This window comes from Schistocerca gregaria, chromosome 3 (assembly GCF_023897955.1).
Source record: "Schistocerca gregaria isolate iqSchGreg1 chromosome 3, iqSchGreg1.2, whole genome shotgun sequence".
NCBI lineage: Eukaryota > Metazoa > Arthropoda > Insecta > Orthoptera > Acrididae > Schistocerca > Schistocerca gregaria.
In genome coordinates, this window is record NC_064922.1 from 617,326,264 (window position 1) to 617,352,769 (window position 26,506).

At 43.6% G+C, this 26,506-nt stretch overlaps 1 protein-coding gene across 1 annotated transcript in view; it reads left to right on the plus strand.

Annotated features, from left to right (window-relative positions):
- LOC126353855 (NADPH--cytochrome P450 reductase) overlaps positions 1-26,506 on the plus strand; it is a 178,932-nt gene that overhangs the window by 117,173 nt on the left and 35,253 nt on the right. Inside the window, exon 4 of the mRNA XM_050003021.1 lies at positions 12,024-12,173. Within this exon, the coding sequence (XP_049858978.1) occupies positions 12,024-12,173 (150 nt within the window). The remainder of the gene's footprint in view (positions 1-12,023; positions 12,174-26,506) is intronic.

Sequence of the window (26,506 nt, forward strand, 5' to 3'; positions counted from 1 at the left end):
GAAAATAAAATTAGATACTGTAGCTCATATGAAGTCTTGTAAGCAGATGTTCCCGCGGACCGTTCGCACCTGCAACGGTAGAAGGGTACTGGGAGGGGGGGGGGGGGGGGAATGGGTGGAGACAGTGATGCACAAAGCATCCTCTGTCACACACCGTTCTTTACCACTATAATGCTTACTGTATCTTTAAGTAACGTGTTCATATTCAGTTAAAGTAGACTCGAGCTAGTGTGGTAGGGGTGAGAAAAACCGACTAGTTAAAACCGATACCAGTATTTTAGTTTTGAATAACTAGTATTTTGGTATTTGCTTTGTTTCATTTATAACAGACGTTTTTTTATTTTTTAAAAGGAGTAATTTTTATTTGTAAAATTTGCATCGGTTTCAAATATTGCTTTGTAATAGAAAATAAGAAAAGCGATCAGTGCTATTTTATAGCAATGCGACAGAAACGTGCGACACACATGGCGTAAGAACAGGTACGGCACTGCTGAGACAGTAATGAACTTGTTACCCTATTGTGTTGTCCATTAAACGGTACTCGTGTGCAAGCATTGAGCAAGACTTGCCCCATCTGGACCATATGGTAGTTCCTCACTGTCGTCGGTCGTCAGTTGTATTACAGAATGTCACCATCCCTAGTTGGGACGTATTTTACGAAGTGCGATACCAGTTCATTTGCTTTCCATGATTAAAAACGGGAGGGGCTACAAAAACTTGACATCATATGAAGAGAACTTAAAAACTTAATAGTTCAGTTGTGAAACTTCCTGGCAGATTAAAACTGTGTGCCCGACCAAGACTCGAACTCGGGACCTTTGCCTTTCGCGGGCAACGGCAAAGGTCCCGAGTTCGAGTCTCGGTCGGGCACACAGTTTTAATCTGCCAGGAAGTTTCATATCAGAGTGAAAATCCCATTCTGGAGTTCAGTTGTGGTTTACAATAAAACAGAAAAGCTGATCGGCTGCCTGTGTCTAGATAACGCGCCTTTTATCTCCTTGTAGCCTTAGAAAACGGACAAATTAACATGAAAAATAGTTCTTCAATCTGTTTTCACCCTTTAGCACTGACTATTCGTAATGCCCAATCCGCGATTACAACTTGATTTTTGAGCAGAATTGGAATCAATAGAACACTGGTAATTTTTTTATAGAAGTCACCCACTTGTCACCTTTCGAGAAAAGTGGCGAACAGTGGACGGAATAAGTTTTCTTTCATTTACCTATTTAATATTTTCGTTCTGTATGTTTTGAAACTGAGACAAAATTTTTCAATCTTTGTTCGATTTCTACTTTTAAATAACAGCACGTAAAAACCAAAAATAGATTATTTCATAAGTGGCAACGGCCTTGCCGCAGTGGATACACCGGTTCCCGTGAGATCACCGAAGTTAAGCGATGTCGGGCGTGGTCGTTACTTGAATGGGTGACCATCCAGGCCGCCATGCTCTGTTGCCATTTTTTCGCGGTGCACTCAGCCTCGTGATTCCAATTGAGGAGCTACTCTACCGAATAGTAGCGGCTTCGGTCAAGAATACCATCATAACGACCGGGAGAGCGACGTGCTGCCCTCGCGCCTCTCCTATCCGCACCCTCCTCTGAGGATGACACGGCGGTCGGCTAGTCCCGGTAGGCTACTCGTTGCCTGAAGACGAAGGTTATTTCATAAACCGGTTATTTTGAGCAGTTTTTTTTTTTTTAAAGAAATGTTCAAATGTGTGTGAAGTTGTATGGTACTGCTTAATTCCTCAGTCCCTAAGCTTACACCACTTAACCTAAACTATCCTAAAGCCGTCGGCACACGGACCGTGCTGTCGAAAATTAACGTTGAGCGTGCGAAGTTCAACGTGCTGCTGAACGCTCAGGAACGATGCGACTCGTGGGCCCCAACGCGATCGCAACGCACTCTAGCGGCATTTGAGGGATGTTTCTAGTTCGTAAATCACACTGTTTACTCAATGGACGCGCGTAAAATTTCCATGTTAGCTCTATTAAAACGCACATTTCCGCCATCGTCCACGAAAAGGAAAGTACCCATGTCCAATCAGTAAGGACACAGGCTTATAAAAGTTAAATTACAAACAGTGCGGTACAAATTTGGAATACTTCTCTGCATAAAATGAACATTACTTCATCATTCCCACATTTTAGTCTTTCTTAAGCACTGTTCCTACCCAGTAATAGAAACTTTGCAACATGTGAGTTACGATGCGTAAAAGAAAAAGGAGCAAAATATCTTTTTACAAGTAGCGCAAGCTGTCGTGTAGATAAAGCTAATCGAACAGTCACCCCTCAAAAAATGTTGAACTTATATTTACATAAATAAATATTACAATATATACTTGTATTAAACTAATAATAAAGTATCTGAAACTAATAAAAACGCGAATGTCAGGAAACAAAATCTAGGAGAGTCGAGACGCGAACGACCGCCCCGACTGACAACCCAATTTGTAGACAGCGACGCTACTCATTACGCCTTTTTTTAAAAAAAATCTCATTTTGTTCAGTTTTGTTCGTTTCCTCTGCTCGGGGCGGCCGTCGTCCTTTTAAGTTCGTTGTGGATCGATTAACTCAGTTGTTTTTATTACAGAAGGCAGCTAACCTTCTGACCGAACACGCTGAGCTACCGTGCCAGCTTGTTAAACCAACAACAGAACATTTGAAACTATCATAGTATGTTACCGCTTGCAGAAAACCTTATCATAGATATGTTACTAATTGAGATTTAGTTATAAGAAATTGTACCAAGAACAATGCTTTTTGGGTGGACCTTCAGTGTGTCGTTGCCTTCAAATAGCGTGCTCTCATAATGCGCAAGTTACAATAATTCTTTTGCCATGAATATGTTGTTTCTCATTATTTTATTGGAAACGAATCACACAGGTAACGGGTTTTCCAGTGATTCTCAATTTGCTGGTGCTCAGAAACGGCATATATACATACAAGCTTGAAATGAATGCCAATATGGCGCCTCACAACTCTGTACTGAAGGAAGACGGCGTGCGTGTGACGTATGTGGCGTTGTGCCATCTCATTGGTCAACGCTCAGACGCACGCTCTGAATATCTGACAGGCCGGATATTGCTCTGCGCGTTCGGAAAGACCCCCGACCCCCGAACGTGCTATAAGTACACACACACACACACACACACACACACACACACACACACACACGCCTCAGGGAGAACTCGAACCTCCGCCGGGACCAGCCGCACAGTCCGACTGCAGCGCCCCAGACGGCTCGGCTAATCCCGCGCGGCAGCAGTTTTAACAGTTCGGTTAAACTGCTATTGGAATGAAAAAAAAATTAACGGAAAACCAGTTGTTTCAGCGATAACCGCCATACCTAAATTGTGCGGAGACGTGGCGTCGTGGCCCGCAGACAGAGGCCGGCAAATGCGGACTCACGGCCATTAGGTGCTATCGTGTGCTAGATGAGATAATGTCTACCAATCAGCAGCGTCAGCTCGCCTCGCAGATTCGCTGTCATGGTGATGACGCTCCCAGCGTAGAGTCGACACAAACACGTCCAGGGACACGCTAGTGGCTGGTGGCAGGGACGGCGCAGCACGTGGGACCACGGCGCGGAGAGGATGTTGCGCCAGGACGTCGGAGCCGCGCCTGACCTTCCTCCACTCCCGGAATAGCCTCGCCTCTCCAGTGGCCACCAGCGCCCGCCATTGGGACTGGACACGGGCGCCGTCAACAGTGACGTGGCCCGGCCCGCACCGTGGCTCTCACGTAAAAAGTCTGTGACTACCGAATACAAAGTACGCACGAAAATACCGCCTAACGGCAGCGACGGCAACGGAAATAACGCGCAGTGGCATCTATTGAGAAAAAAAATTTCAGCTGTTTTTGTTTTTCCCCTAGACTCCTTGTATACTCAGAAGTGTGCGGAAACTGTCACCGGTGGATGACTGTAAGAAGATACAGGATGATTTGGTGCCACGAATGACACGTTTCGCTAAATTTGAAGGGAAAACAAAGTTCATTGTGGCTATGTTTTGGAACCGTGATTGTGCGTCATAATTGTATTTTCTGCTACCAATCATTTTTAATTGTATCATGTTTAATTTAACATAACACAAGGCTTTTCGAGCATGTTCTGTCCATCTTAAGACCCTTATGCATACAGAAAACTTATTTAAAAGTAAATTGACTTAAACTGAGCTAATATAGAACTTTTTATTCAAGGTTGGTTGCTGGTTGCGCTGTTGCGGCTTTTGGAGGGAAGGGGGGGGGGGGGGGGGCAGTGGTTGGGCAGAAATTGATGTCCAGTGATCTCTTCTACTCGTGTGGGCTGTCTCTCGTTTGTTACAGGGTTAGGTTATTTTGGGGGAGGAGACCAGACAGCGAGGTCATCGGTCTCATCGGATTAGGGAAGGACGGGGAAGGAAATCGGCCGCGCCCTTTCAAAGGAACCATGTCTACTTTGCCTAGAGCGATTTAGGGAAATCACGGAAAAACCTAAATCAGGATGGCCGGACGCGGGATTAAACCATCGTCCTCCCGAATGCGAATCCAGTGTGCTAACCACTGCGCCACCTCGCTCGGTGGTTTTTACGATTGACACCACAGCGATTTTGGCGTCCCAAAGCTTCGTTTTTCATCCTTGGTACTCTGGCGGAACTGTTGGTAACGTTACACTTTGTACAACTCACTTTGTCGCTGTTTTTGTACGTAATTACGCTATTGTGTAACATTACTCTTGGTAATATTTGTTATCACAGTTTTTTGACGCAATTTCGCCAAAAAGCAGTGACGAAATAAATGGTACAAAGTTTAATGTTACACAATTGTTCCGCCAGGGTACCAAGGATGAAAAACGAAGCTATTGGATGCGAAAATCGCTGTGGTGTCAATCATAATAAACAACAAGACACAACCCACTCAAGCAGAAGACATCAGTGTATATCAATTTGTGACCGAAGACTGCCCGCCCACCCCCAGATACCACAACAGCCCCTCAGGAAACGAACAGTAAACAAAATGTTCCATTTTAGTTTGTCAACTCCATTTCAAGTAAGAATTTTCTGTATGCATAAACGCCTGAAGATGGACAGAATGTGCTAAAAACGCGTTGCATTATGTCAAACACAAAACAAATAGAAGTGAGCGATAGCATAAAATACAAAAGAACAATTAAAAATGTAGATTAATGCTGACTACTAGGAAAAAGAAGCATCTAAGGCTACCGTGCGGCGTTAGTGCTGCGCAGCTTGGCGCACTCGCGTCGGTTAAATACCAGGCGTTACGTTGCAAAGCGACATGAAATGGAACGAGCACGGAAGGTCCGTTGCAGGGGAGGCCAATGGTCATCTGCAGTTTGCCGGAACGATTCTGGAAGCCGGCCGGAGTGGCCGAGCGATTCTAGGCGCTACAGTCTGGAGCCGTGCGACCGCTACGGTCGCAGATTCGAATCCTGCCTCGGGTATGGATGTGTGTGATGTCCTTACGTTAGTTAGGTTTAAGTAGTTCTAAGTTCTACGGGACTGATGACCTCAGATGTTAAGTGCCATAGTGCTCAGAGCCATTTGAACCATTTCGATTCTGGAAACGTATGGCTGACCTAAAAAGGAGACCGCGCACAGAATACCTGTAGGAACGATTTTTGAGCGCTGCCCGAGTGTTAGAGATATACGCGAGACCAGGTTAAAGGAAGATATCGAAACAATTCAGAAGTGTGCTGCTAGGTTAGTTACCGGTAGGTTCCATCAGCACGAGAGCATTCCGGAAATTCTACGCGAACTCAAAATAGGAATCACTGATGGCAGGAAGGCTTTCAGTGCACGAAACACAATTGAGAAGGATTAGAGAATTGGTATTTCGTGCAGACTGCGCAACCATTCTACTGCAACTATTATATCAGGGCGTGTTGAAAAGTTCAAATGGCTCTGATCACTGTGGGACTTAACAGCGGAGGTCGTCAGTCCCCTAGAACTACTTAAACCTAACTAACCTAAGGACATCACACACATCCATGTCCGAGGCAGGATTCGAACCTGCGACCGTAGCGGTCGCGCTGTTCCAGACTGAAGCGCCTGGAACTGCTCGGCTGAAAAGTAATGCTCCCGAATTATTTATGTGTAAACTCGTCAAGCTATTTAAATAAAACAAACGTTATTAACATTGTACATCTGCGTTCTTCATGTCTACATATGTGTAACCCGCTGCCGCTAGGGGACTTTGGAATTGTAGCGTGTAACATGGCGGTGTGTCACGTAACTACGTCGGTGCGTGAGAAACAGCGTGCTATTATCAGGTTTCTAACAGCAGAAGAGTTCGTCCACACATGCAGCACCCTCTTCTCGAGCATGACCGGGTCAGACCACACACGAGCGCAGCGACACCTGCAACAATCCGACGCTTTGGGTTCACTGTCATTGATCATCCTCTACATACGCCACACTTTTCGAGGACTTCACTTCGATAGTGATGAAGCGGTGCAAGCAGAGATGAGGTTGTGGATCCGTCAACAGAATCACACTCTATAGTGACGATAGCGGTAAACGGGTATATTGGCGGGAGAAATATGTTTTTTTGCCACAGTGACTATTTGAAAAATATGTGGACATTGAGAATAAGGATGTAAAATGCTGATAATTTTATTTAATTCAAAAAGCTTTAAGAGCTTTCACATAAATTTGGAGGATTCATTTTAGATCAAGCCCCCGCACATCCCGCGTACGGATCGCTGATCAAAGACAAGCGAAATCGGGTCTTGTTCGGAGGCTCCCATTTAGTCAGTTTTCTTCCATATGCGACTGCAACAGGAAAGGGGATGACTAGCAGTTGTACAAGGTACTCTTAGACATGTACAATATGATGACTTCCGGAGTATGTAGATATATGTAGCGGAAACTGACAAGGGTGAAAGTATATCACAATAGAAACAAAAAAATTCAAGTTTAACATGGGTGCGCGTACCAGTCGTTTAGAAATAACTGCGAATGTGTGACGATGAGCCGACACCAACTTCAATGTGAAATATTGTGCTGGTTTTTAGAAACGTATTTAAGTTTCCGTCTTATTAGGCTCAAATTTCTCTCATGGTGTACCGTAATAAGAAGTACATAAAAAAACAGGGCATACTTGTCAGGAGGAAGTGATCCTTATTTCTGCAAAATACAATCATGTTCAGTCTGTCTGTTGCTGTTTTATTATCTCACAATTATCGGTTTTGGAGAGTGTTGCTATCTTCAGATCATTCTTGTAGTTGGAGTAAGCAGTGTTCTGCAGAAACATTCCCAGTTTCACTTGTTGCGGTGCACGTCGCCTGCCACTCGAAGGAGGTGATGACGTAACGTGTGGCCTTGAAAGCGTCTGACTCGATCCTACTTCCAGGCGTAAATCAAGCAGGCAGTTTGAACATCGACTAACCGAAGGTTATCATGCAGATGTAGGTGAACCAGAAGGGCCACGACACAATCATAATGGGAGGAGTCCAAATTTGCCTCATCATCGAAAATGTATTGTGCATTTAAGATTTGAAAACAAACATGAAAACGAATGTTAAGCACTGAAATCTAGACGTAAGAGTGCACTGGTATCCAATATCAGGTGATGAAGCATCAATTAGAACTAAAAGTTACAAAACGATATCACGGCAGCCATTTTGGAGCTGAGACGAGGGAGAGAGAAATACTGGTAATGAGTAGCGACAGTGGTCTTACCCTCCTACACATTACTATTAAAATTCTCATTCTGTGCACAAATTTTGGAAACTTAGAGAGGCGTAAGACATACAAAGGAATAACTTTTTACTTATTTTCATTATCTGTTGTTGTTGTTGTCGATGGCTCAAAGTCCTGTCTAGCGGTACATTCTTGCAGCTGAAATTTCGATTTTGTATCTTCTTGATGACTAAATAACTAATGAAGATTTGCCTGTGCTATTCTTGAATTTTATTCTTTGTCACATCTGTCAACATCACACCGTTATTACATTTTCCACATTCAATAATTACATTGTTGGTGACTAACTTAGGAAACGTCTACCACCATCAGAGGCACCACCACTACTTACATTCTGCGGTATTCACATTATTCCAAAGAGTTTACAAAGCAAGAGCGTTTACAAAATTTCTTTACCAAAGTATAATCTTCATCAAATTTTATCATTATTTTAAAAATAAATCCAGAAATAAATTTAATAATTGGAGTTAGATTGTGCAATTAATCATGTGAATTTTAAGTATACCAGAAATTCGTAATTTCAAATATTTTTAATAGAAGAGTAATTTTAGCTGTTAATACATATCGATTGTAACACATTAATTTCTTTTTTATGCATTTTAGCTTGTAATATAATACATCGTATACACAATCATATGAACTCTTTTAATGAAACAGCTGAGATAATTTTAACCTATGCAAGAGTCGATAGTATACATAGTATCGGTTATCTCTATATAAAAAAAGGTAATGTTAGAGGAGAGTGATTCATTGTAGCCTTTAGGACGTAGCATCTCGCCGTTTTATTCAGACGGCGGCCGACCATTGTCTTCCGATCGCGTGAGTCAAGTGCATCAGTTACGCCTCGCGAATATTAAACTTTATACTCTGTTTCAAAGGCTCTCCTACGGCTGTGCGTGAAGTGTTACAACCACATGGCAGCAGTACGAGGTCCTCCGTGATGGATACGCGGACGCTGTGCGTTGTCTGCTGCTACATACAAACCGGAAAATGGCAGAGTGATCCTGCTGGAGCCCATTTAGAAACGCGGTCGCAGCAAGGAAACAGCAGATTTTCTATTGCCATCCTAAACGGCCGTTCCTTCAAGAAGCTGCGTCCGTCTTAACAGCGAGTTCTGAGCGAACGCCCTAATCTGTTTAGTTGCCATTGCCTGGCTGGTCCTGAGTGCCAACAACCTGCCAGTAAGGTATCCCTGCACTGCTGGCGTCCTTCAGATGAAGGAATCTGTCTAACGGCCTCTGCCATCTTGCGACCTCCAATAATTAAAACTTCAAAAGGCGTTGATTTTAAATTAACAATTTACTCCTATACCGATCCTATGGAGGTATGTTATTTCAATCTCTCTCACATCGGGGACACCCAGAAAATCGGGAGGGATAGTTTTTTTAAATTAATCTATAACTTAACTCCCTGATAAAATAAATGTATTTTGGTAGTATTTCCGTTAAGAGTGGTCACTCCAACTACAACAAAATTGGCCAAATGCGAGTAGGACTCGAGCTTTATGGGTTCCGTACAAACTTAATTATGTATATCAATAGTTAACCGACCACGGGAATCCGGAACATCTACAGTCTTTGCTTGTTATCGATTTCGCTACTGACATGATTTCGGTTCCGGGAATTCCTCGATTTTTCGAGAATATTTTGAGTTTGAGTTTAAGTTTAAATTATTTGTGCAATTTCGCATTCGCTTTAGGAATTTTTCCATTTATTTCATCATTTTAGGGTTATATTCACATGCTATGCTAATTAACATCTCTTATTTGAAATTTAAAAAAATTGGTTATTGAATGTTCTAATTAGCTGAATCAAAGTGTAAAGATCAGCGAACGTAATTTGTTAGAATCCTTTGTGCTCAGGCATCATTTAAATCGTTTAAATTATAGAACAAAAGTAATCTAATTATGAGAGAAATTGACTAATAGATGCTGGCACCTGATACTTCACTTCAAACCACAAGGGAATTTCGAAATTTAGTTAAATTTTCGGCGAAATTAGGAGCAGGTGTTATACTAACAAATGTTTCTCACAAAAACAGGCCCCGGAACGTATATCTACAGCATTGAGATTGCGGTGAAACGCGGCTTAATAGTTCTTACGAAAATCGAAAATTAAATGAAAATGATTCCTTAAGTATTAAATTTGATTCAGATTTGTAAGTGATGACTGAAATGACTCGTCAGTACTGCATTGTAGCTGGCTGGTGTGGCCGAGCGGTTCTAGGCGCTTCAGTCTGGAACCGCGTGACCGCTACGGTCGCTGGTTCGAATCCTGCCTCGGGTTTCAGTAGTTCTGAGTTCTAGGGGACTGATGTCAGAAGTACCATAGTGCTCAGACGCATTTGAACCATTTGAGTACTGCATTGTATATCAAATTGGAAAATACCTATCAATAAGCACGTTAACTCTTGTACCTGCCAAATTTCATGATTAAAGTTCAGCGGCAAGTATCCTACAGGTTTTGATGAGCGAGTTTGCGACTATTAAATGAGCTGAGATAAATGGCCGTGACTTTTTATTGCCTTAAGTTGCTAGAAAATTTGAAGTTGATACGCCTATCCATTCCAGAGAAAAAGGGATTGTAACTGTCAGACACACAGACAAAAAAGGGATTCTATAAGCGCTCCATTTCTACCACCTGAGTTACGGAACCCAAAAAATGACCTGAAGATCGGAACATTGCTGGAAACCAGTAATTCTGAGGCAATAAAACAGCGGCCGACAGACTGAAAATAAGTGTATTTTCAAGAAATACGTCTTCGTCGCACTGCATTTTACAATTTACATTACACTCATGTCTGTTAAAGGGAGGGGTTTCCCGTTTTGTCATCGCATTTTGATGTAATATTCCACTCGTCTCTGCACTGAGTTAGGAATTTTTTCAGATCACCCCAGATTATCTCCTGCATCTAAACAAGACTGAACAATACGCTGCTGCAGCTCTTCAACCACCTCAACGGGAGTACCGTGCAGTTTATTTCTGAGATGACCCCAGGTAGAAAAGTACAGAGAATTGAGGTCAGGTGATCGTGGAAGCAAAGTTACTGGCCATTCTCAACCTCTCACCATATTGGCTCGTTAGACATCGCATTAAATTAATGAGTAGCTAATCGCGACAGCGCCCCGTCATGCAATTCTCTTCGGAAAACATGGTGCGCAGAAGAAGGAATATGGAGACCACAGATAGTGCACCACAGAATTCCTTCTCCTCAGTTTTTGTCATTTCGCACCCCATCCCTTCATAAAGGACAGACGATATAGTTATATATCAGATACAGAGTGACAGCAATTGACTGTATGAAAAAAAAAAAACTAAATTAGCTAAAACAAGGCGTACACACACTTTATTCAACATACAAACGTCACTAGACGTAATCGAATGTAGGTTATGACATGTTCGATATGCCTGTCATCAATGGAGATGATGTGGCGCAGAGAAATATCGAAATTCTTCGTGATCCGCAGAAGTGTCGGAACATCGATGGTGTCGATGACCTCCTGAATGGCTGTTTTCAGCTCAGCAATGGTTTTGAGGTTATTGCTGTACACCTTGTCTTTAATATAGCCCCAACAAAAGGAGTCGCATGTGTCCAGATCCGGAGAATATGGCGGCCAATAGAGGCCACGCCAGTGCCCTCTGGGTTCCCCTAGAGTCAAAGTGCGGTCCCCAAAGTGCTCCTCCAGGACATTAAAGTTAGTTAGCTAGTCACCTGCTTCGATGGGGTTCGAGCTCCGTCTCGCATCTTGTCGAGATCAGGGTCACTTTGAGTCGTGGGGATGAAATCATCTTCCAGAACTTTCACGTGCCGTTCGGTGGTCACTGTGCCATCAAGGAATATTGCACTGGTTATTCCGTGACTGGACATTGCGCACCTGTCACCCGTCGAGGGTGAAGAGACTTCTCGATCGCGAAATGCGGATTCTCAGTTCCACAAATGCGCCAATTTTGCTTACTGACGAACCCATCCAAATGGAAGTGTTCTTTGTCGCTAAATCGGACCATGCATGCGCTTACTAATTCCCATCGTGCTCCGCGTTCAGAAGTTAATGACTATTTTCTTTCATATAATTCAATAATTGTCACCCTGTACTTAAAAAATATGTTAAGAGTTGCATGATTCATTAGTGAGTGGGATATGCTATATACGGGCTGACGTTTAATATAAGTGCTACTGACAGTCTTAATGGTTGACGCTTGACAATTCTCAAATCATGTGTTCAACTGCCTGCACACGGAAGCGTCTCGTAATTGAACGAATTAGTTCAGTCAGTCAGTCAGTCAGTCAGCCAGTCTTGTGCTAAATGAGCCCGTCCTGCTTGCAGGAAGAGCTGACGAGCCTCAAGGACATTCCCAACTCGCTGGCTGTGTTCTGCATGGCCACGTACGGCGAGGGCGACCCCACGGACAACGCCATGGAGTTCTACGAGTGGCTGCAGAACGGAGACCCCGACCTCACCGGTCTCAACTACGCGGTAAGTGCTCGTCACACACACCACCTTCATTTCTTCTCCTCATAGTTATTTTTGTTTAGTTTTGTTTCACCTTTTTCTAACGTCCTACGCGCCCTGCATACGTAGTATATATATCCCTTATTTGCGAAAAAAAATCACTGTAGCCGTAACATGCATTGTATCTTTTCGAAAACAGCTGTCGGTAGCTACAACGCATTGATTTTATTTATTTGTGTTTTTGCTGTTAGTTTAGGGGTCGTAGCCACATTCTCAAGCGGCTATTCTTTTAATCATCCGTCCTGTCAAAGGCTCAGTTTTTAGCCCAACTGTGGTTAGTGACGATGTTAGGATCCAGCTGGACAGGGTGGCTGATTAGAGGAATGACCGCTTGACAATCGAGCTACGACCGCCAAACTAATAGCAAACAAAAGAAATAAATGAAAACAATACATTGCAGTTAAGGAACTGCTCTTTGTGGGAAGATACTTGATCAGCTGCTTTTTATCAGTCTTCTAATTAGATGAAGCGGCCCGCCACAAATTCCTCTCTAGTGCCAACCTGTTCATCTCACAGTAGTACTCGGACCCTACATCCTCAATTCTTTGTCGGATATATGCCAATCTCTGACTATACATACAGTTTTTACTCTCTGCAGCTCCAAGTACCGTGGAAAATTGTTCTTTGAAGTTTTACTACTATCGTATCATCCTGCCCCTTCTTCTTGTCATCGTTTTCTGTGTGTTTCTCACCTCGGCGATTCTGCGCAGTACATCCTCATGTATTATCTAACCAGATCACTCAATTTTCAAAAATGTTCAAATGTGTGTGAAATCTTATGGGACTGAACCGCCAAGGCCATCAGTCCCTAAGCTTACACACTACTTAACATAAATTATCCTAAGGACACACACACACACACACACACACACACACACACACACACACACACACACACACACGCCCGAGGGAGGACTCGAACCTCCACCGGGACCACCCGTACAGTCCATGACTGCAGCGCCCCAGACCGCTCGGCTAATCCCGCGCGGCACCTGATTTGTTAAGTTCCGCTTGTCGCGGCACTCAATTTTCAACATCCTTCCGTAACACCACATCTCAAATTCTTAGATTCTTTTCTTCTCTGGTTTCTCCGCAGTTCATCATTCACTTCTGTGCGGTGCTCTGCTCCAAACGTACATTCTATGAATTTTCTTTCTCAGATTAAGGCGGATGTTTCACACACAGACATCTTTTGGCCAGGAGAGCGCTAGTTTTCTTTTTGTGCCCTCGCCGCTTAATCCGTCTTTTGTTATTTCTTATTTTAACAGCTATCGAACCAGAAAGAATAGTTTCCTTGTAAAATAATGGAGAGTATAGTGAAAGAAGTATCGTATCGTATTGTCAAGAACTATTGAAGCGACTGTCTCTAGGCGTTCTCTTCATGAGGTGCGACACAAACCCAACGATATACTTTAAAAACTTTTTTTGTTTGGTTTGTCGGCCGCTCAACTGCGCGGCCATCAGGGTTTGCAAGTTACCTTTTTTGAGGAGGCTTTTCTCGAGGGCATTCTGGTGTCATAGAGCCGTCACTGGACGGTGTGATGGCATCAGATTTCAAGTAGAATAGCATCGTCTTCTCTGTTGAACAGCCCGAACACCACTGCCGTGATGCCGTGATTTTTCTTCAGTAGGAAAAGCAGATTCAAGATGGATTCATTGAAAGAATTGTTTGGTAATTTAATTAATATGCCAGGTTGAAATTCATTGGAGGTGCGTAAAGGAAATGTAATTTTTCCACGAAAGAAGTGCCTTGAAAAACATTTGTTCAACCGGTTCTTGATTATTGTTGATCAATCTGGGCACTTAACAAGAATGAGTAACGGAAGAGAGAGAAAAGATCCAACGGAGAGCAGTGCGTTTTGTCAGACGATCATTTAGTAAACACCAGAGCGTTACAAAAATGCTCAAACTATAGTGGCAGTCGCTGCCAGAGTAATTTTGTATGACGGAGAGGCTTACTGTTGAAATTTCGAGAGATTACTTCGGAAGAAAAGTCGTCCCGCGAAGTTATCGCGTGCAGTAAATTAGAGAAATTAGAGCTCATACAGAAGTTTATGGGCAGTCGTCTTTGTCATGCACCTTTCGCGAATGGAATAGAGGATGAAAATGAAATTGGTACCTGATATACCCTCCGCCGGACGCCGTAATGTGACTTGTAGAGTACCAACGAAGATTTGTCTGGGAATTGGGAGGAAGGAGCAAAGATCACTGTTTCTTATACCTACTTTCAGTAGGTTTCCTATTATACTTAAATTTATTGTTTCATTGGTTCACGGGCGTCGTATCGGAAACTGTTGTGAAACCTACACAATGTATCAACAAGACAGCTGCTCATCATCTTCAGGTGCTTAATGACGTGTTGTTGCTCTGGCTCGCCAATACATCGGCTGACTCGCTAGAAAAGCGCACGCGCCAAGGGATGAGGCTATAACGTCATTGTAGACGAATCATAGTGCTCGGCGAAATCTGTTCGCATGAATGCATGTCAGTGCTGTATTTTTATGCATCGAAACTGTAATCGGCTCTTCGCTTCATTTAATCACAGTAACTAAAACGTCTACCGGGGTTAAACTTACTCTGTGTGGATTTCTCGCGCTCTGCAGAACGTAGTATTCTCTGCACAGCCTCCATGTCAACATTGCCGCCGCGCGTTGTGGCCGCGTGGTTTGAGGCGCCATGTCTCGGATTGCGCGGCCCCTCCCGCCGGAGGTACGAGTCTTTCCTCGTGTGTGTGTGTGTGTGTGTGTGTGTGTGTGTGTGTGTGTGTGTGTGTGTTCGTTCTTAGCATAAGTTAGTTTAAGTAATTTGCAAGTCTCGGGACCGGTGACCTCAGCAGTCTGCACACTTTATCATTGCTAAAAGGTACTGTTTATTGAATCTAGTGACGGAGTAATACCTCCGGTTGCATCCAAATTATCAAAATTTCATGTAAAAGTATTCTGCGTCACAGTTGATATATGAAATACGTAATATCCACAGTTGTGATCAGGTCATTTTCCGAATGAAGCATGACATTTCTTGTAAACACGCTGATATGAAATGTCAGTGCCATGACGCACAAACCAAGACAAGCTGTCATATGATAAGTAGTGGGTCTTACGCACAGCGCTAGTTTTTTTAAATTAGTTTCTTATCCTGCAGTTTCATGTGGATTACTCAGAAGATTTCTGTTTGTTTACGTATAGCTCAACCCTGTTGACTAAAGTTAGTGAACTTCGGAAAAATATTGAACGATAATTGGTCGTACGTTACATCAGTAAACAGATGGAAGCAATCTGTCCAGGCATTCAGTGACTGTAATGGCATCGAAACAGAGGATGACACAAAAGGTCGAAATACTAACAGTTTTTTTCCAATACCGCAGAAATCAATGTGGGACTTAGGACGAGCGTATCCGTTGGGACAGTACGCCAAAATTTGGCGTTAATGGGCTATGGCATCAGTCGATAGACGCGAGTGCCTTTGCAAACAGCACGACATGGCCTGCCGCGCCTCTCATGGGCTCGTGACCACGTTGGTTGGACCGTAGACGACTGGAAAACCGTGGCCAGGTTAGATGAGTCCCGATTTCGATTGACAAGAGCTGATGGTGGGTTAGAGTGTGGTGTAGACTCCGTGAAGTAATGGACCCAAGTTGCCAACAAGGCACTGTGCGAGTTGGTACTGGCTCCATGATGATGGGGGTCGTGTTTCGTTGAATGGTTAGCTCGCTGACACTTGCTGATGGCCCAGCATTGAAATCTGCTGCAATTTGCGGAAGGGATGCACTTCTGTCACGTTGAACGATTCTCTTCAGTCCTCATTGGTCCCGGTCTTACAGGATCTTTTTCCGGCCGCAGCGATGTCGCAGATTTAATGTTTTACCTGATTCCTGATATTCACGGTACACCCGTGAAACGGTTGTACGGGAAAATCGCCACTTCATCCTACCTCGGAGATGCCGTGTCCCATCGCTCGTGCGCTAACTGTAACACCACTTCCAAACTCGCTTAAATCTTGATAACCTACCGTTGTAGCAGCAGTAACAGATGTAACAGCTGCGCCAGACACTTGTTGTTTTATGTAGGCGTTGCCGACTGCGGTGCCGTATTTGCATGTTAACATATTGTGTTTGAATACGCGTGCATATACCGGTTTCTTTGGCGCTTCAGTGTCCAATTAGCGGATGCCAACAGAGGTTGCATTGTGTCACGTCGATCCGAGCATGTCGCCGCACTGATTAACCCTTGGCCCGACGTTCGCGCGCCGTACCGTCCGATCCGTTTGCCTGCTAGCTCTTCGTCTTACCTCCACAATTTGCAGTTGCCATATTACAAAAAATTGGTCCGGCTCTGTAGTTGAGTGGTCAGCGCGGCCGACTGCCATGCGGAGAACCTGGTTTCGGTTACCAAGGATTCTTCCTCAGTGGGAGGACTGGAACGGGCTGTACTCAGCCTCGTGGTACCAGATGAGGAGCTACTTGACTGAGCAGTAGCGGCTCCACGTCACGAAAACTGACAGCGGTGCGCTGACCACACGGCCCTCCATTCCCGCATTCACTGCCACGATTTGTCGAGGATGAACAGGGGTCGTCGGTCAGTACCATTGAGCTTTGAGGCCTATTCGGACGGAGTTTACTTTTTAATTTAGAGAGTAGCACGGATAAATATCACTCTCTCTGCGCGCGCTGTATTCCCGATATTTTACGTTTTGCTGATTGTCATGCGGTGATGTGCAATCACGTTGCAGTTTCTGCTTGTCCTCTCGTACATGTTTTATCTCGCCATGAGACAGTCCTCGCACTACTGTTATCGTTTTATCACCGGGTGCAGCTCATAGAGTCGAAACAGGGAGTACAGAAAACACTATTCTCAACTGACAGTTCTCGCTACCGCAGTGGAAAGTTGGTTGTTACCAGCGATTGCACATAACTCACTGCATCTTGCACAGTCTGATTTCCTGAACTTAAGTCAAATGGTATAGCAAGATGTCTCTTGATAGATTAGTAACTGGACATACTTTTCTCTACCCTACTTAGCCCTTGTTTTATTCTATTTGTCTGCGCTACCTCTTTTGGGCTTTACACACTAGTAAACACAGATATGAGAAGCAAACTAGCTCAGACAAATAGGTTCACCCTCCCTCAAAGAAATCAACCAGCAGCATACGTAGGAATAAATTTATGAGAGAGAGCACCTGGAGAGTACAGCTTTGTACAGAAGTGAATCACGCACTGTGGGAAAAGCAGAACAGAAGAAAATTGGAGCGGTTCAGATGTGGGCTTATAAGAAATGACGGATTCTCCTCAAAAACGGCGAGGAAAAGTGTGTAGTGAACACTGACTGGGAGGAGGGATAGTCTGTTAGGCCATCAGTAAAGATGTCAAGAAATAGCTTTCACGTTACTAGAGGGAATCGTGGAGGTAAAATAAACTGAAGGGGAAAACAGAGATTCGAATGTAGCCAACAAATAACTGAGGAAGCTGTCAACCCTCCCGCATTTCAAAGGCCCGGGGGAAAAAAAACGGTAGATATGATAAAGAAATGGCACCATATGCTAGAGCTTTCCAAAGAATTTATTAAATAATCATCAGTACTCCACTGCACGTGAACCATTTGTAGCACGAAGAAAACAGTCTATTCAATTTCTTGCCATGTTTATCGTAACATGTCATCTGTCATTGTTGTAATCACATCAGTAATACTACATCTTAACATAGGAATAGCGTCCACTTTGGTCGCATACACACGTTACTTAACGAATCTCTCACAAGTAGAAATCCAGCGGGTTACGTTGGGGCAACGTGGTGGCCAGGCAAATATTTCTCCGTATGCGATCCGGCGATTGGGAAATTTCGTATTCAGGAACTTCCGAAGAGCCGTTCACCAATGCGGCGGAGCCCCATCTTGTTGAAAGGAGACGTTGTGTTGCCAAGTCTTGTATCCGAGGGTATACAAACTGCTCCAACATTTCCAAATACAGTGACCCATTCACTGTCTTTTCTTCAAAGAAGAAATCATGTCGTGCAGTAGCCCACACAAGACGTCCAGTATGGAGTAATTACGAACATGGTCTATGACTGCATTCGGATGTTGCGACCCCTAAATCCGAACACTATGCCGATTATCCGTTCCTGAAACATCAAAGGTTGCCTCATCTGAGAATAAACATCTTTCCAGAAAGCTAGCACTCCTGTCAGTACGCTGCAGTATACCCGTTGTAGGCGTGGTTTGTCGTTCAGCCTGAGATGCTTCAGAATTTGCAATTCGTGAGCGTACGCTGGTGTAACATACTACACAGTGCAATGTTACTTGGGGTACGTTAAGATGCCTCGATGCCAGCCGAATTGACTTAGGTGAGCTTCTGAGGAGAGCTTGTCTCATGTCTTCCTCTCTCTCTTCTGAAACACTGCAACGTTTCAGAACAGTTCAAGTTGCCAGAAACTACAATTCCTTAGTCGTTTTCAGATACGTTAAATCACATCTACATCACCTGCGACGGTTTCTTTGCACAATAATCGGCTATTTTGTTTCTGCAAAACATACTACTGCTTGCGTGCGCTACAGTGAATCGCCATTTTCATTTTAAGCGATCGTGCTGCATTCTGGAGACAGTAGTTACGCGTTGGAAATATAAATCCCTTGAGCTGCTCTGCCATACGGTGCAGTTTTTTATCATATCTATTGTTTTCCTCCAGGGCCTCGGAACTGTGGAACGGTTGGGTTGTTTGGGGGAAGAGACCAAACTGCGAGGTCATCGGTCTCATCGGATTAGGGAAGGACGGGGTTGGAAACCGGCCGTGCCCTTTCAAAGGAACCATCCTGGTATTTGCCTGGAGCGATTTAGGGAAATCACGGGAAATCTAAATCAGGATGCTCGGACGCGGGATTGAACCGTCGTCCTCCCGAATGAGTCCATTGTTCTAACCACTGCGCCACCTCGCTCGGTAAACTGTGGAACGTTTGGGAGGGACACCCTGTACTGTTTTTGGGCAGGTAATATTGCTTTATTGCTCCTAACGGATGGGCGCTTTGCATCCCTTTGGGTGTGTACATACTTCCGACCGTTACTTTATCAATAAAAAACACGAACTGCGGATGTTATACAGTGTTGATTTACTTCGCGAACTGGCTTTTGGTTTAAAAGGCCATAGACAGGTAGCCATCGCTTGACAGTGGCATTGTAACCTGAAAGCCAATTAGCGAAATAAATCAGCACTGTAAAAATTCCGTAAATTTGTGTCGTGCTACGAATAAGTATGAAGCTACCCCACCGAGCATGGGATAATGCCTTCATGGTGCTGCAATATCCGCCAATTTTATATATATATATATATATATTGCAAGGATTCGAACACGGTGGTTTATGAAAATCCAATATAACACTGTGAGAAAAATTAAATTGTTTGTGCTGTCAACTGGGAGTAACACGGATCGGTTGAAAATACTTTTTTCTTCACGACCGTTGGTAGCTTTTCCTGTAAGTGTGCGTGTAGTGTCGCATTAGACGGTAGTGCTGTGTATCAGTAAATGACAACGACGAGGAAAAGCAAATAATATTTTTATTTCGTAAAATAAATATAAAAATAATAATCTCAACACAAACCAGACGTAGCTTCAGGTAACAAACGTAATCCGAAACAAACGTAAGAAAATAATCAAAGCGTAACCAAATTTCCACACATCACGGACATCACGTACTGGTAGCGGTAACTATGTAAATATGTAATATCGCCGATCCCATATCAACCAAGTTGTAAGAAGGAAAATAACACACACAACCTGAGTAATCTATATCTGAAAATCAGATATAACAGTACTTCTACATCGAACGTCCAAGTAAAATCTAAATACAAATTTCAAGAAAGATGACTTATAGAAGTATCGATATTGCACTTAAGGTAGAAACATCAATCGAATATATATCATCTTTACGATCACAGTTACAGGTTAATCACCTGTTAATGTATTTACAGGACACGTGATGATGGCAATGTGTCGAAATGAGCTCATTGTGATTTACGAAACAAAACTCACAAAACGAGCAGTGTAAAAGGTGTATCATTATCGTAATTGTCACTACTAGATACATTGTGTGCTGCGGGCACCAAAGAACAAAAAAGAGTAAAGTTCATGAATATTACTCAGTGCCCAGTTTAAAAAGTTCTGTGCGCTTGATGTCGCACAAATGAAAATGCCTAACACCGATAAAAATAAAGCTACAGTTTGTCCTCAGTTACAGACCCACTCGGCCAATGTTTTGTTAAGAATAATTTTTAATAAATCTTTCGAACATCTTTTGTGTCCCTTGCTGAGTAACAAGAGCTGTACGCTCATCAAGTAACGTGTGTAGTCATTAAATACGAAACCGTACTCTGAAAGCGCATAGCCTCTTCAGGTCTCCCTTATATGCTCTTGGCCTGGCGTATAACACTGTCGTTTACAAGTCGATGAGCATCTTTTTGGATGTTAATCGCACAGCAGGCATAGGGAACAGCAGGACAGCGGAACAAGAGTAGTTATCCATGCGGCTTCACACCTTTGACGTCAGAAACAGCGCCTTCTGTCTACAGTTATGAAACATGCATGTCGCTCGGCTCGTCTAAATTCTCAATCCGTATAATGGTTACCAGCAATTGTTCTTTTTCGTTCCACTATGTTCATTTTTAGTCTCTTTATTACCTCGTACGGACTTACTAAATATCGTCTCTGACCCTTGTCGAATATTGCAGTCTAGATCTTATTTTCCCACTTGCATTGAATCATTTCTTCCATTACATTAACTACGAAATTATTGTGTCGGCAGAGGTGCCCAGTTAACTGAACTCATCTTCTTGCCACTGATAGTAGAGATCTTTTCTCCACCGATTATCTTAAGAATTTCTTCACTTGTAAGCTTACTGCCTACGAGCTCTGTTTCACTGTCCGCCAGCGCCGCACTTCAAATGCCTCCAGACATCTCTTCTAGCAAACATCAATAATCAGGGTTTCCGGGTGATACGACGGCACGCTCCAAACAACTACCTTATTGAGTTTCCAGTTCTGCACTTTGTTTGCACAACTTTTGCCAACTGAGATTGTTTGACTAAGTAGTTAAAAGTACTTATTTGTCAGAGTGGTAGATCATTAACTCCGTTTGCCGCGCTATGTTGGAGCTGATACCATATTTAGATACTTTTTTTTTAACTTCTCGCGTTTAGTTCTTGCTAGCACATCGTTTTTGCTAACTTATTTGCAATTTCTTTTCGTTGTCATCAGTGATGGCTATGTCGTCAGCAAATCTTACCATTTTGATTCCGGCTCTACCAAACTTACTCCTTCCATATCCCTTTTACATTCCTTAGAACACTTGTCAGAACACAGGCAGAACAAAACTGATAATAAGTTCAATCGCTGACTTACTTCTTTCTGTATGTCACCCTCTTGTACGTCAACATTTGTATGTATGATGCTTCTTCTGTTATTATGCGTTTCTTACTGTATTTGTCTGCCTCGGAATTACCACACGTAATTTTTATTAGCACATCCTGTTGACGAGTTCACGTTATGGAAGGCTTTCTACAGCACTACGAATGCAATAACTTACGGTTTTCTTAAGTACAGTATTTTGTCAGCAACCTTTCGTAACATTAAGATAGCTTCTCTTTTGCCTCCTTTCCCTCTAAATCCAAACTGCCCTTCAGCTGGATTTTGTTGTTTTATTGCCTATTCGATGATAAAGAATATTTTTTTAAAAAAGTGCTACTTATTTCTATAGAAGACAAATTGATCAGAACTAAAAGAAGAGTTCCTGTAATGATATGCCCGTAGGTAAATACTTGTTGATATGTGGGCCAATCTGTTCTCTCACTCCTATCTGTGTGTTACGTAGTAGTACACATCATAGCTACATGCTGCAACCTGACATATATTTCAGCCCTGATGCCTCACTTCCATGATTACTCGAGAATTTGCTTCCGCCTACACGTGCGTATTGCGGTAATTTAGTATTCCATGTTGTGAATCCTGAATACTACACATTACTCGCCATAAACGAATGACGCACTCTTTGAAATACACATGGCTGCATTCAGATTGCGTCACGTGCATTGCTCACACGCTCTTGTAACGCTTGCACATTGTCGGTGAGTTGGGCATACAACAAGCCTTTAAATGTCTCCATAGCCAGAAAACCAACGGATTCAGGTCTGGTGCATAGGGGAGTCAAGTAATTCATCGCGCAGAAATCGGTGATACTCAGCATGTGTTAATCTGTTTGGTAAAATGTATGGACCTATGAGTCTATCACTGATAATTCCCGCCCATACATTCAAACGAAGCGATCGTAAAGCTTCATTTACATGATTTCTCGAGGATTTGCGTCTGTCACAACGTGCGAATTGCGGTAATTTAGTATGGCACCCTTTGTGACTCCTGAACACTACATATTACTCGTCACAACTAAAGCGGCCCATATCTCAGCAGATATTTGTTTCCGGAGGAATTTGAAGAATTGTCCTTCCAGTTTTGACCAGTGCTGCCTCCTGCAGGAATATCTGACACTTTGTTTTGAAAGCCCTGTATATATTTCGACATGTGCTAAAATAGGGTGCCATATCCTTCACATTTCACTTTGTTTGTTACTGAGTTATGAGGAGCTTTTTAAAACATTGTGGAATGACTACACAAAAAATAGTAGGGAAAGTAGTTACCAGACCGAGAGTCATAGTAGCAATCTTAAGGAAATGTAACTCATCCACGAACGAAGTAGCGTATAAGGTGCTTGTTCGAACAGTTCTTGAGTACTTTTCATTAATATGGGATCCGTACCAGGTAAGACTGATACAAGAAACAGAAGATTCAACGAAGAGCGGCGCGCTTGGTCACGGAATGGTTTAGTCGGCGAGAGAGATTTATTGAGACGCTCAACCAACTACAGTGGCCGACGTTACAACAGACGTCGTTCATCATGGAGAGGTTTACTATTAAAATTTCGAGAGAGCACTTTAGGGGAAGATTCTAACAACATATTACTTCTTCGCACATACATATCGCGTAATGACCACGACGAGAAAATTCGAGAAATTAGGCAATACAGAGGCTTACCGACAAACATTCTTCCCATGCCCCGTTCGCCTGTGGGACAGGGTAGGGGGGGGGGGGGGTGGGGGATCAGGTAGTGACACCAGAAGTACCCTCCGCCATACACCATGAGGTGGCTTGCAGAATATGATGTAGATGTGGAATTTCCCCGGTTTTATTTATTTCTGTGTTAAGTTTATGAACGCTGTGGTGTTTCATCTCCTAATCAACGAACAAGGTGCGTTCAATAAGTAATATCTTTTTTTTCTCGGCCAATTCCGGTTGAAAAAATAAGGAATTTGTTGTGGGACATCGCGCAATATTCCTGCTTCAGTCCCCTTAGTTTCATGAAGTTCCGATAGGTGGCGCCGCTATACGTAGCCGCCAGAATGGCGTCTTTATCGGAGGTGAGTTCCAAACTGAGAGCTGTCGAGTTTCTTTTGGCGGAAAACTAGTGCATCGCAGTTATTGATGATCACTTCCAGAAAGTCTACAGAGACCTGGCAGTGAACAAACATACGTGAACCGTTGGGCGAGGCGTCTGTGATCATCACAACAAGGTCACGCAAACCTGTCCGATCTCCCGCGTGCCGGCCGGCCGCACGCAACTGTGATTCCTGCAATGTTGGAACGTGCGGACACACTCATTAGAAGTGATCGACGGGTCGCAATCAATCATCGTGCTGCTCAACTGTGCATCTTTGTTGGCAGTGCCGACATACTTGCTCACCAGTTGGGCTACTCAAGTGTGTGCCCTCTGGTTTCCTCAGGAAATTGAAATAACTACACTACTAGCCATTAAAATTGATACATCAAGAAGAAATGCAGATGATAAACGGGTATTCGTTGGACAAATATATTATACTAGAATTGATAAGTGGTCACATTTTCATGCAATTTGGGTGTATAGATCTTGATAAATCAGTACCCAGAACAACCACCTCTGGCCGTAAAAACGGCCTTGATACGCCTGGGCATTGAGTCAAACAGAGTTTGGATGGCGTGTACAGGTACAGCTGCCCATGCAGCTTCAACACGATACCACAGTTCAAGAGTAGTGACTTGCGTATTGTGACGAGCCAGTTGGTCGGCCACCATTGACCAGACGTTTTCATTTCGTGAGAGATCTGTAGAATGTGCTGGCCAGCGCAGCAGTCGAACATCTTCTGTATCCAGAAAGGCCCGTACAGGATCTGCAACATGCGGTCGTGCATTATCCAGCTGAAATGTAGGGTTTTGCAGGGATGGAATGATGGGTAGAGCCACGGGTCGTAACACATCTGAAATGTAACGTCCACTGTTCAAAGCGCCGTCAATGCGAACAAGAGGTGACAGACGTGTAACCAATGGCACGCCATACCATCACGCCGGGTGAGGCGATGACGAATACACGCTTCCAATGTGTACGTTCACCGCGATGTCGCCAAACGCGGATGCGACCATCATGATGCTATAAACAGATCCTGGATTAATCCGAAAAAAATGACGTTTTGCCATTCGTGCACCCAGGTTCGTCGTTGAGTACACCATCGCGGGCCCTCCTGTCTGTGATGCAGCGTCAAGGGTAAACCAAGCCATGGTCTCAGAGCTGATAGTCCATGCTGCTGCAAACGTCGTCGAACTGTTCGTGCAGATGGTTGTCGTCTTGCAAACGTCCCCATCTGTTGACTCGGGGACCGAGACGTGGCTGCACTAACCGTTACAGCCGTGCGGATAAGATGCCTGTCATCTTGAGTGCTAGTGATACGAGGCCGTTGGGATACAGCACGGCGTTCCTTATTACCCTCCTGAACCCACTGATTCCATATTCTGCTAACAGTCATTGGATCTCGACCAACGCGAGCAGCAGTGTCGCGATACGATAAACCGCAATCGCGATAGGCCACAATCCGACCTTTATCAAAGTCGGAAACGTGATGGTACGCATTAGTCCTCCTTACACGAGGCATCACAACGACGTTTCACCATGCAACGCCGGTCAACTGCTGTTTGTATATGAGAAATCGGTTGGAAACTTTCCTCATGTCAGCACGTTGTAGGTGTCGCCACCGGTGCCAATCTTGTTTGATTGCTCTGAAAAGCTAATGATTTGCATATCACAGCATCTTCTACCTGTCGGTTAAATTTCGCGTCTGTAGCAGGTTATCTTCGTGGTGCAGCACTTTTAATGGCCAGTAGTGTACTTCAGAGTGTTCGTCGTCACATAAACGCAAATGAACTAATCCTTCTCCATGTCAACGCAAGGCCTCAAAGAAGTCTGCGCAATTGAGACGAGCTCAAAAAACTTTATTGGACTGTTCTTCCTTGTCCACCGCGCAGTCCGGATCTCTCACGTTCCGACTTCCATGTGTTTGGCCCATGGAAGGATACACTCTGCGGGAAGCATTACGTGGATAACGAGGTGGTTATTGATGCAGCAAGACGTTGGCTCAGACATCGACGTGCAGGCATACAGGCCGTCCCAGTAGGATGGCTTCAGGCTGTGGCCTTGAACGGATCGGATGTGTTAAAAAGTAGTACTTTGTAGCCAAAGGAAGGGGGAGTAACATGATGTATTAGAATCCTGAATAAAACCAACCTACTTTCAGGAAACAAAATCAGTTTTCTGTCCTTTTACAAACTCAAGATACTCTTCCTTTTCTTGCAGCCTGTCCTAGCAGATCTCTTGCATTGTTATTTTCAAGATTCATCATCAATGCTGGTTCTTCAGATAATTTTCCTTGTTTCTTTCTCCCACGTGTTCCAAACTTCGCCCATGTGCAGAAGAAACATCAACACCTAAAAGGATGTTTCCTACATACATTAACGACTGTATTAATAATAGTATTAGGTATTATTATTATTATTATTATTATTATTATTATTATTATTATTATTATTATACAAGTCTTATTTATTGAGAGGCTCGTGTAAAACGAAGCAAATTAAAACCCCAACCCTAATGCTAGTATGTATTGCACTTTTCCACATTCTTAAATGCGTGCGAACCAAAAGCAAAGCCTTCAAAAACACTTAGTGTCAAAAGTCGCCGTCACGATTTTGGAAGCAGTGCTGCAAAGACATGACAAATTGTGCATGTTGTTAAGATCGCCACGGTTTCTTCAGGTTAACGCATTAGCATTACTTTAGGCAAGAGTGCGGCGTTTAAAGTATAAGCGACAGAAGTTTTGAAACAGTTTCACACTGCCGCTCCGATGTGCTATCTGAGGAAGCATCAGCCGTTGACCTCACGAGCCGGTGGCAGCTCGGGACAACGCA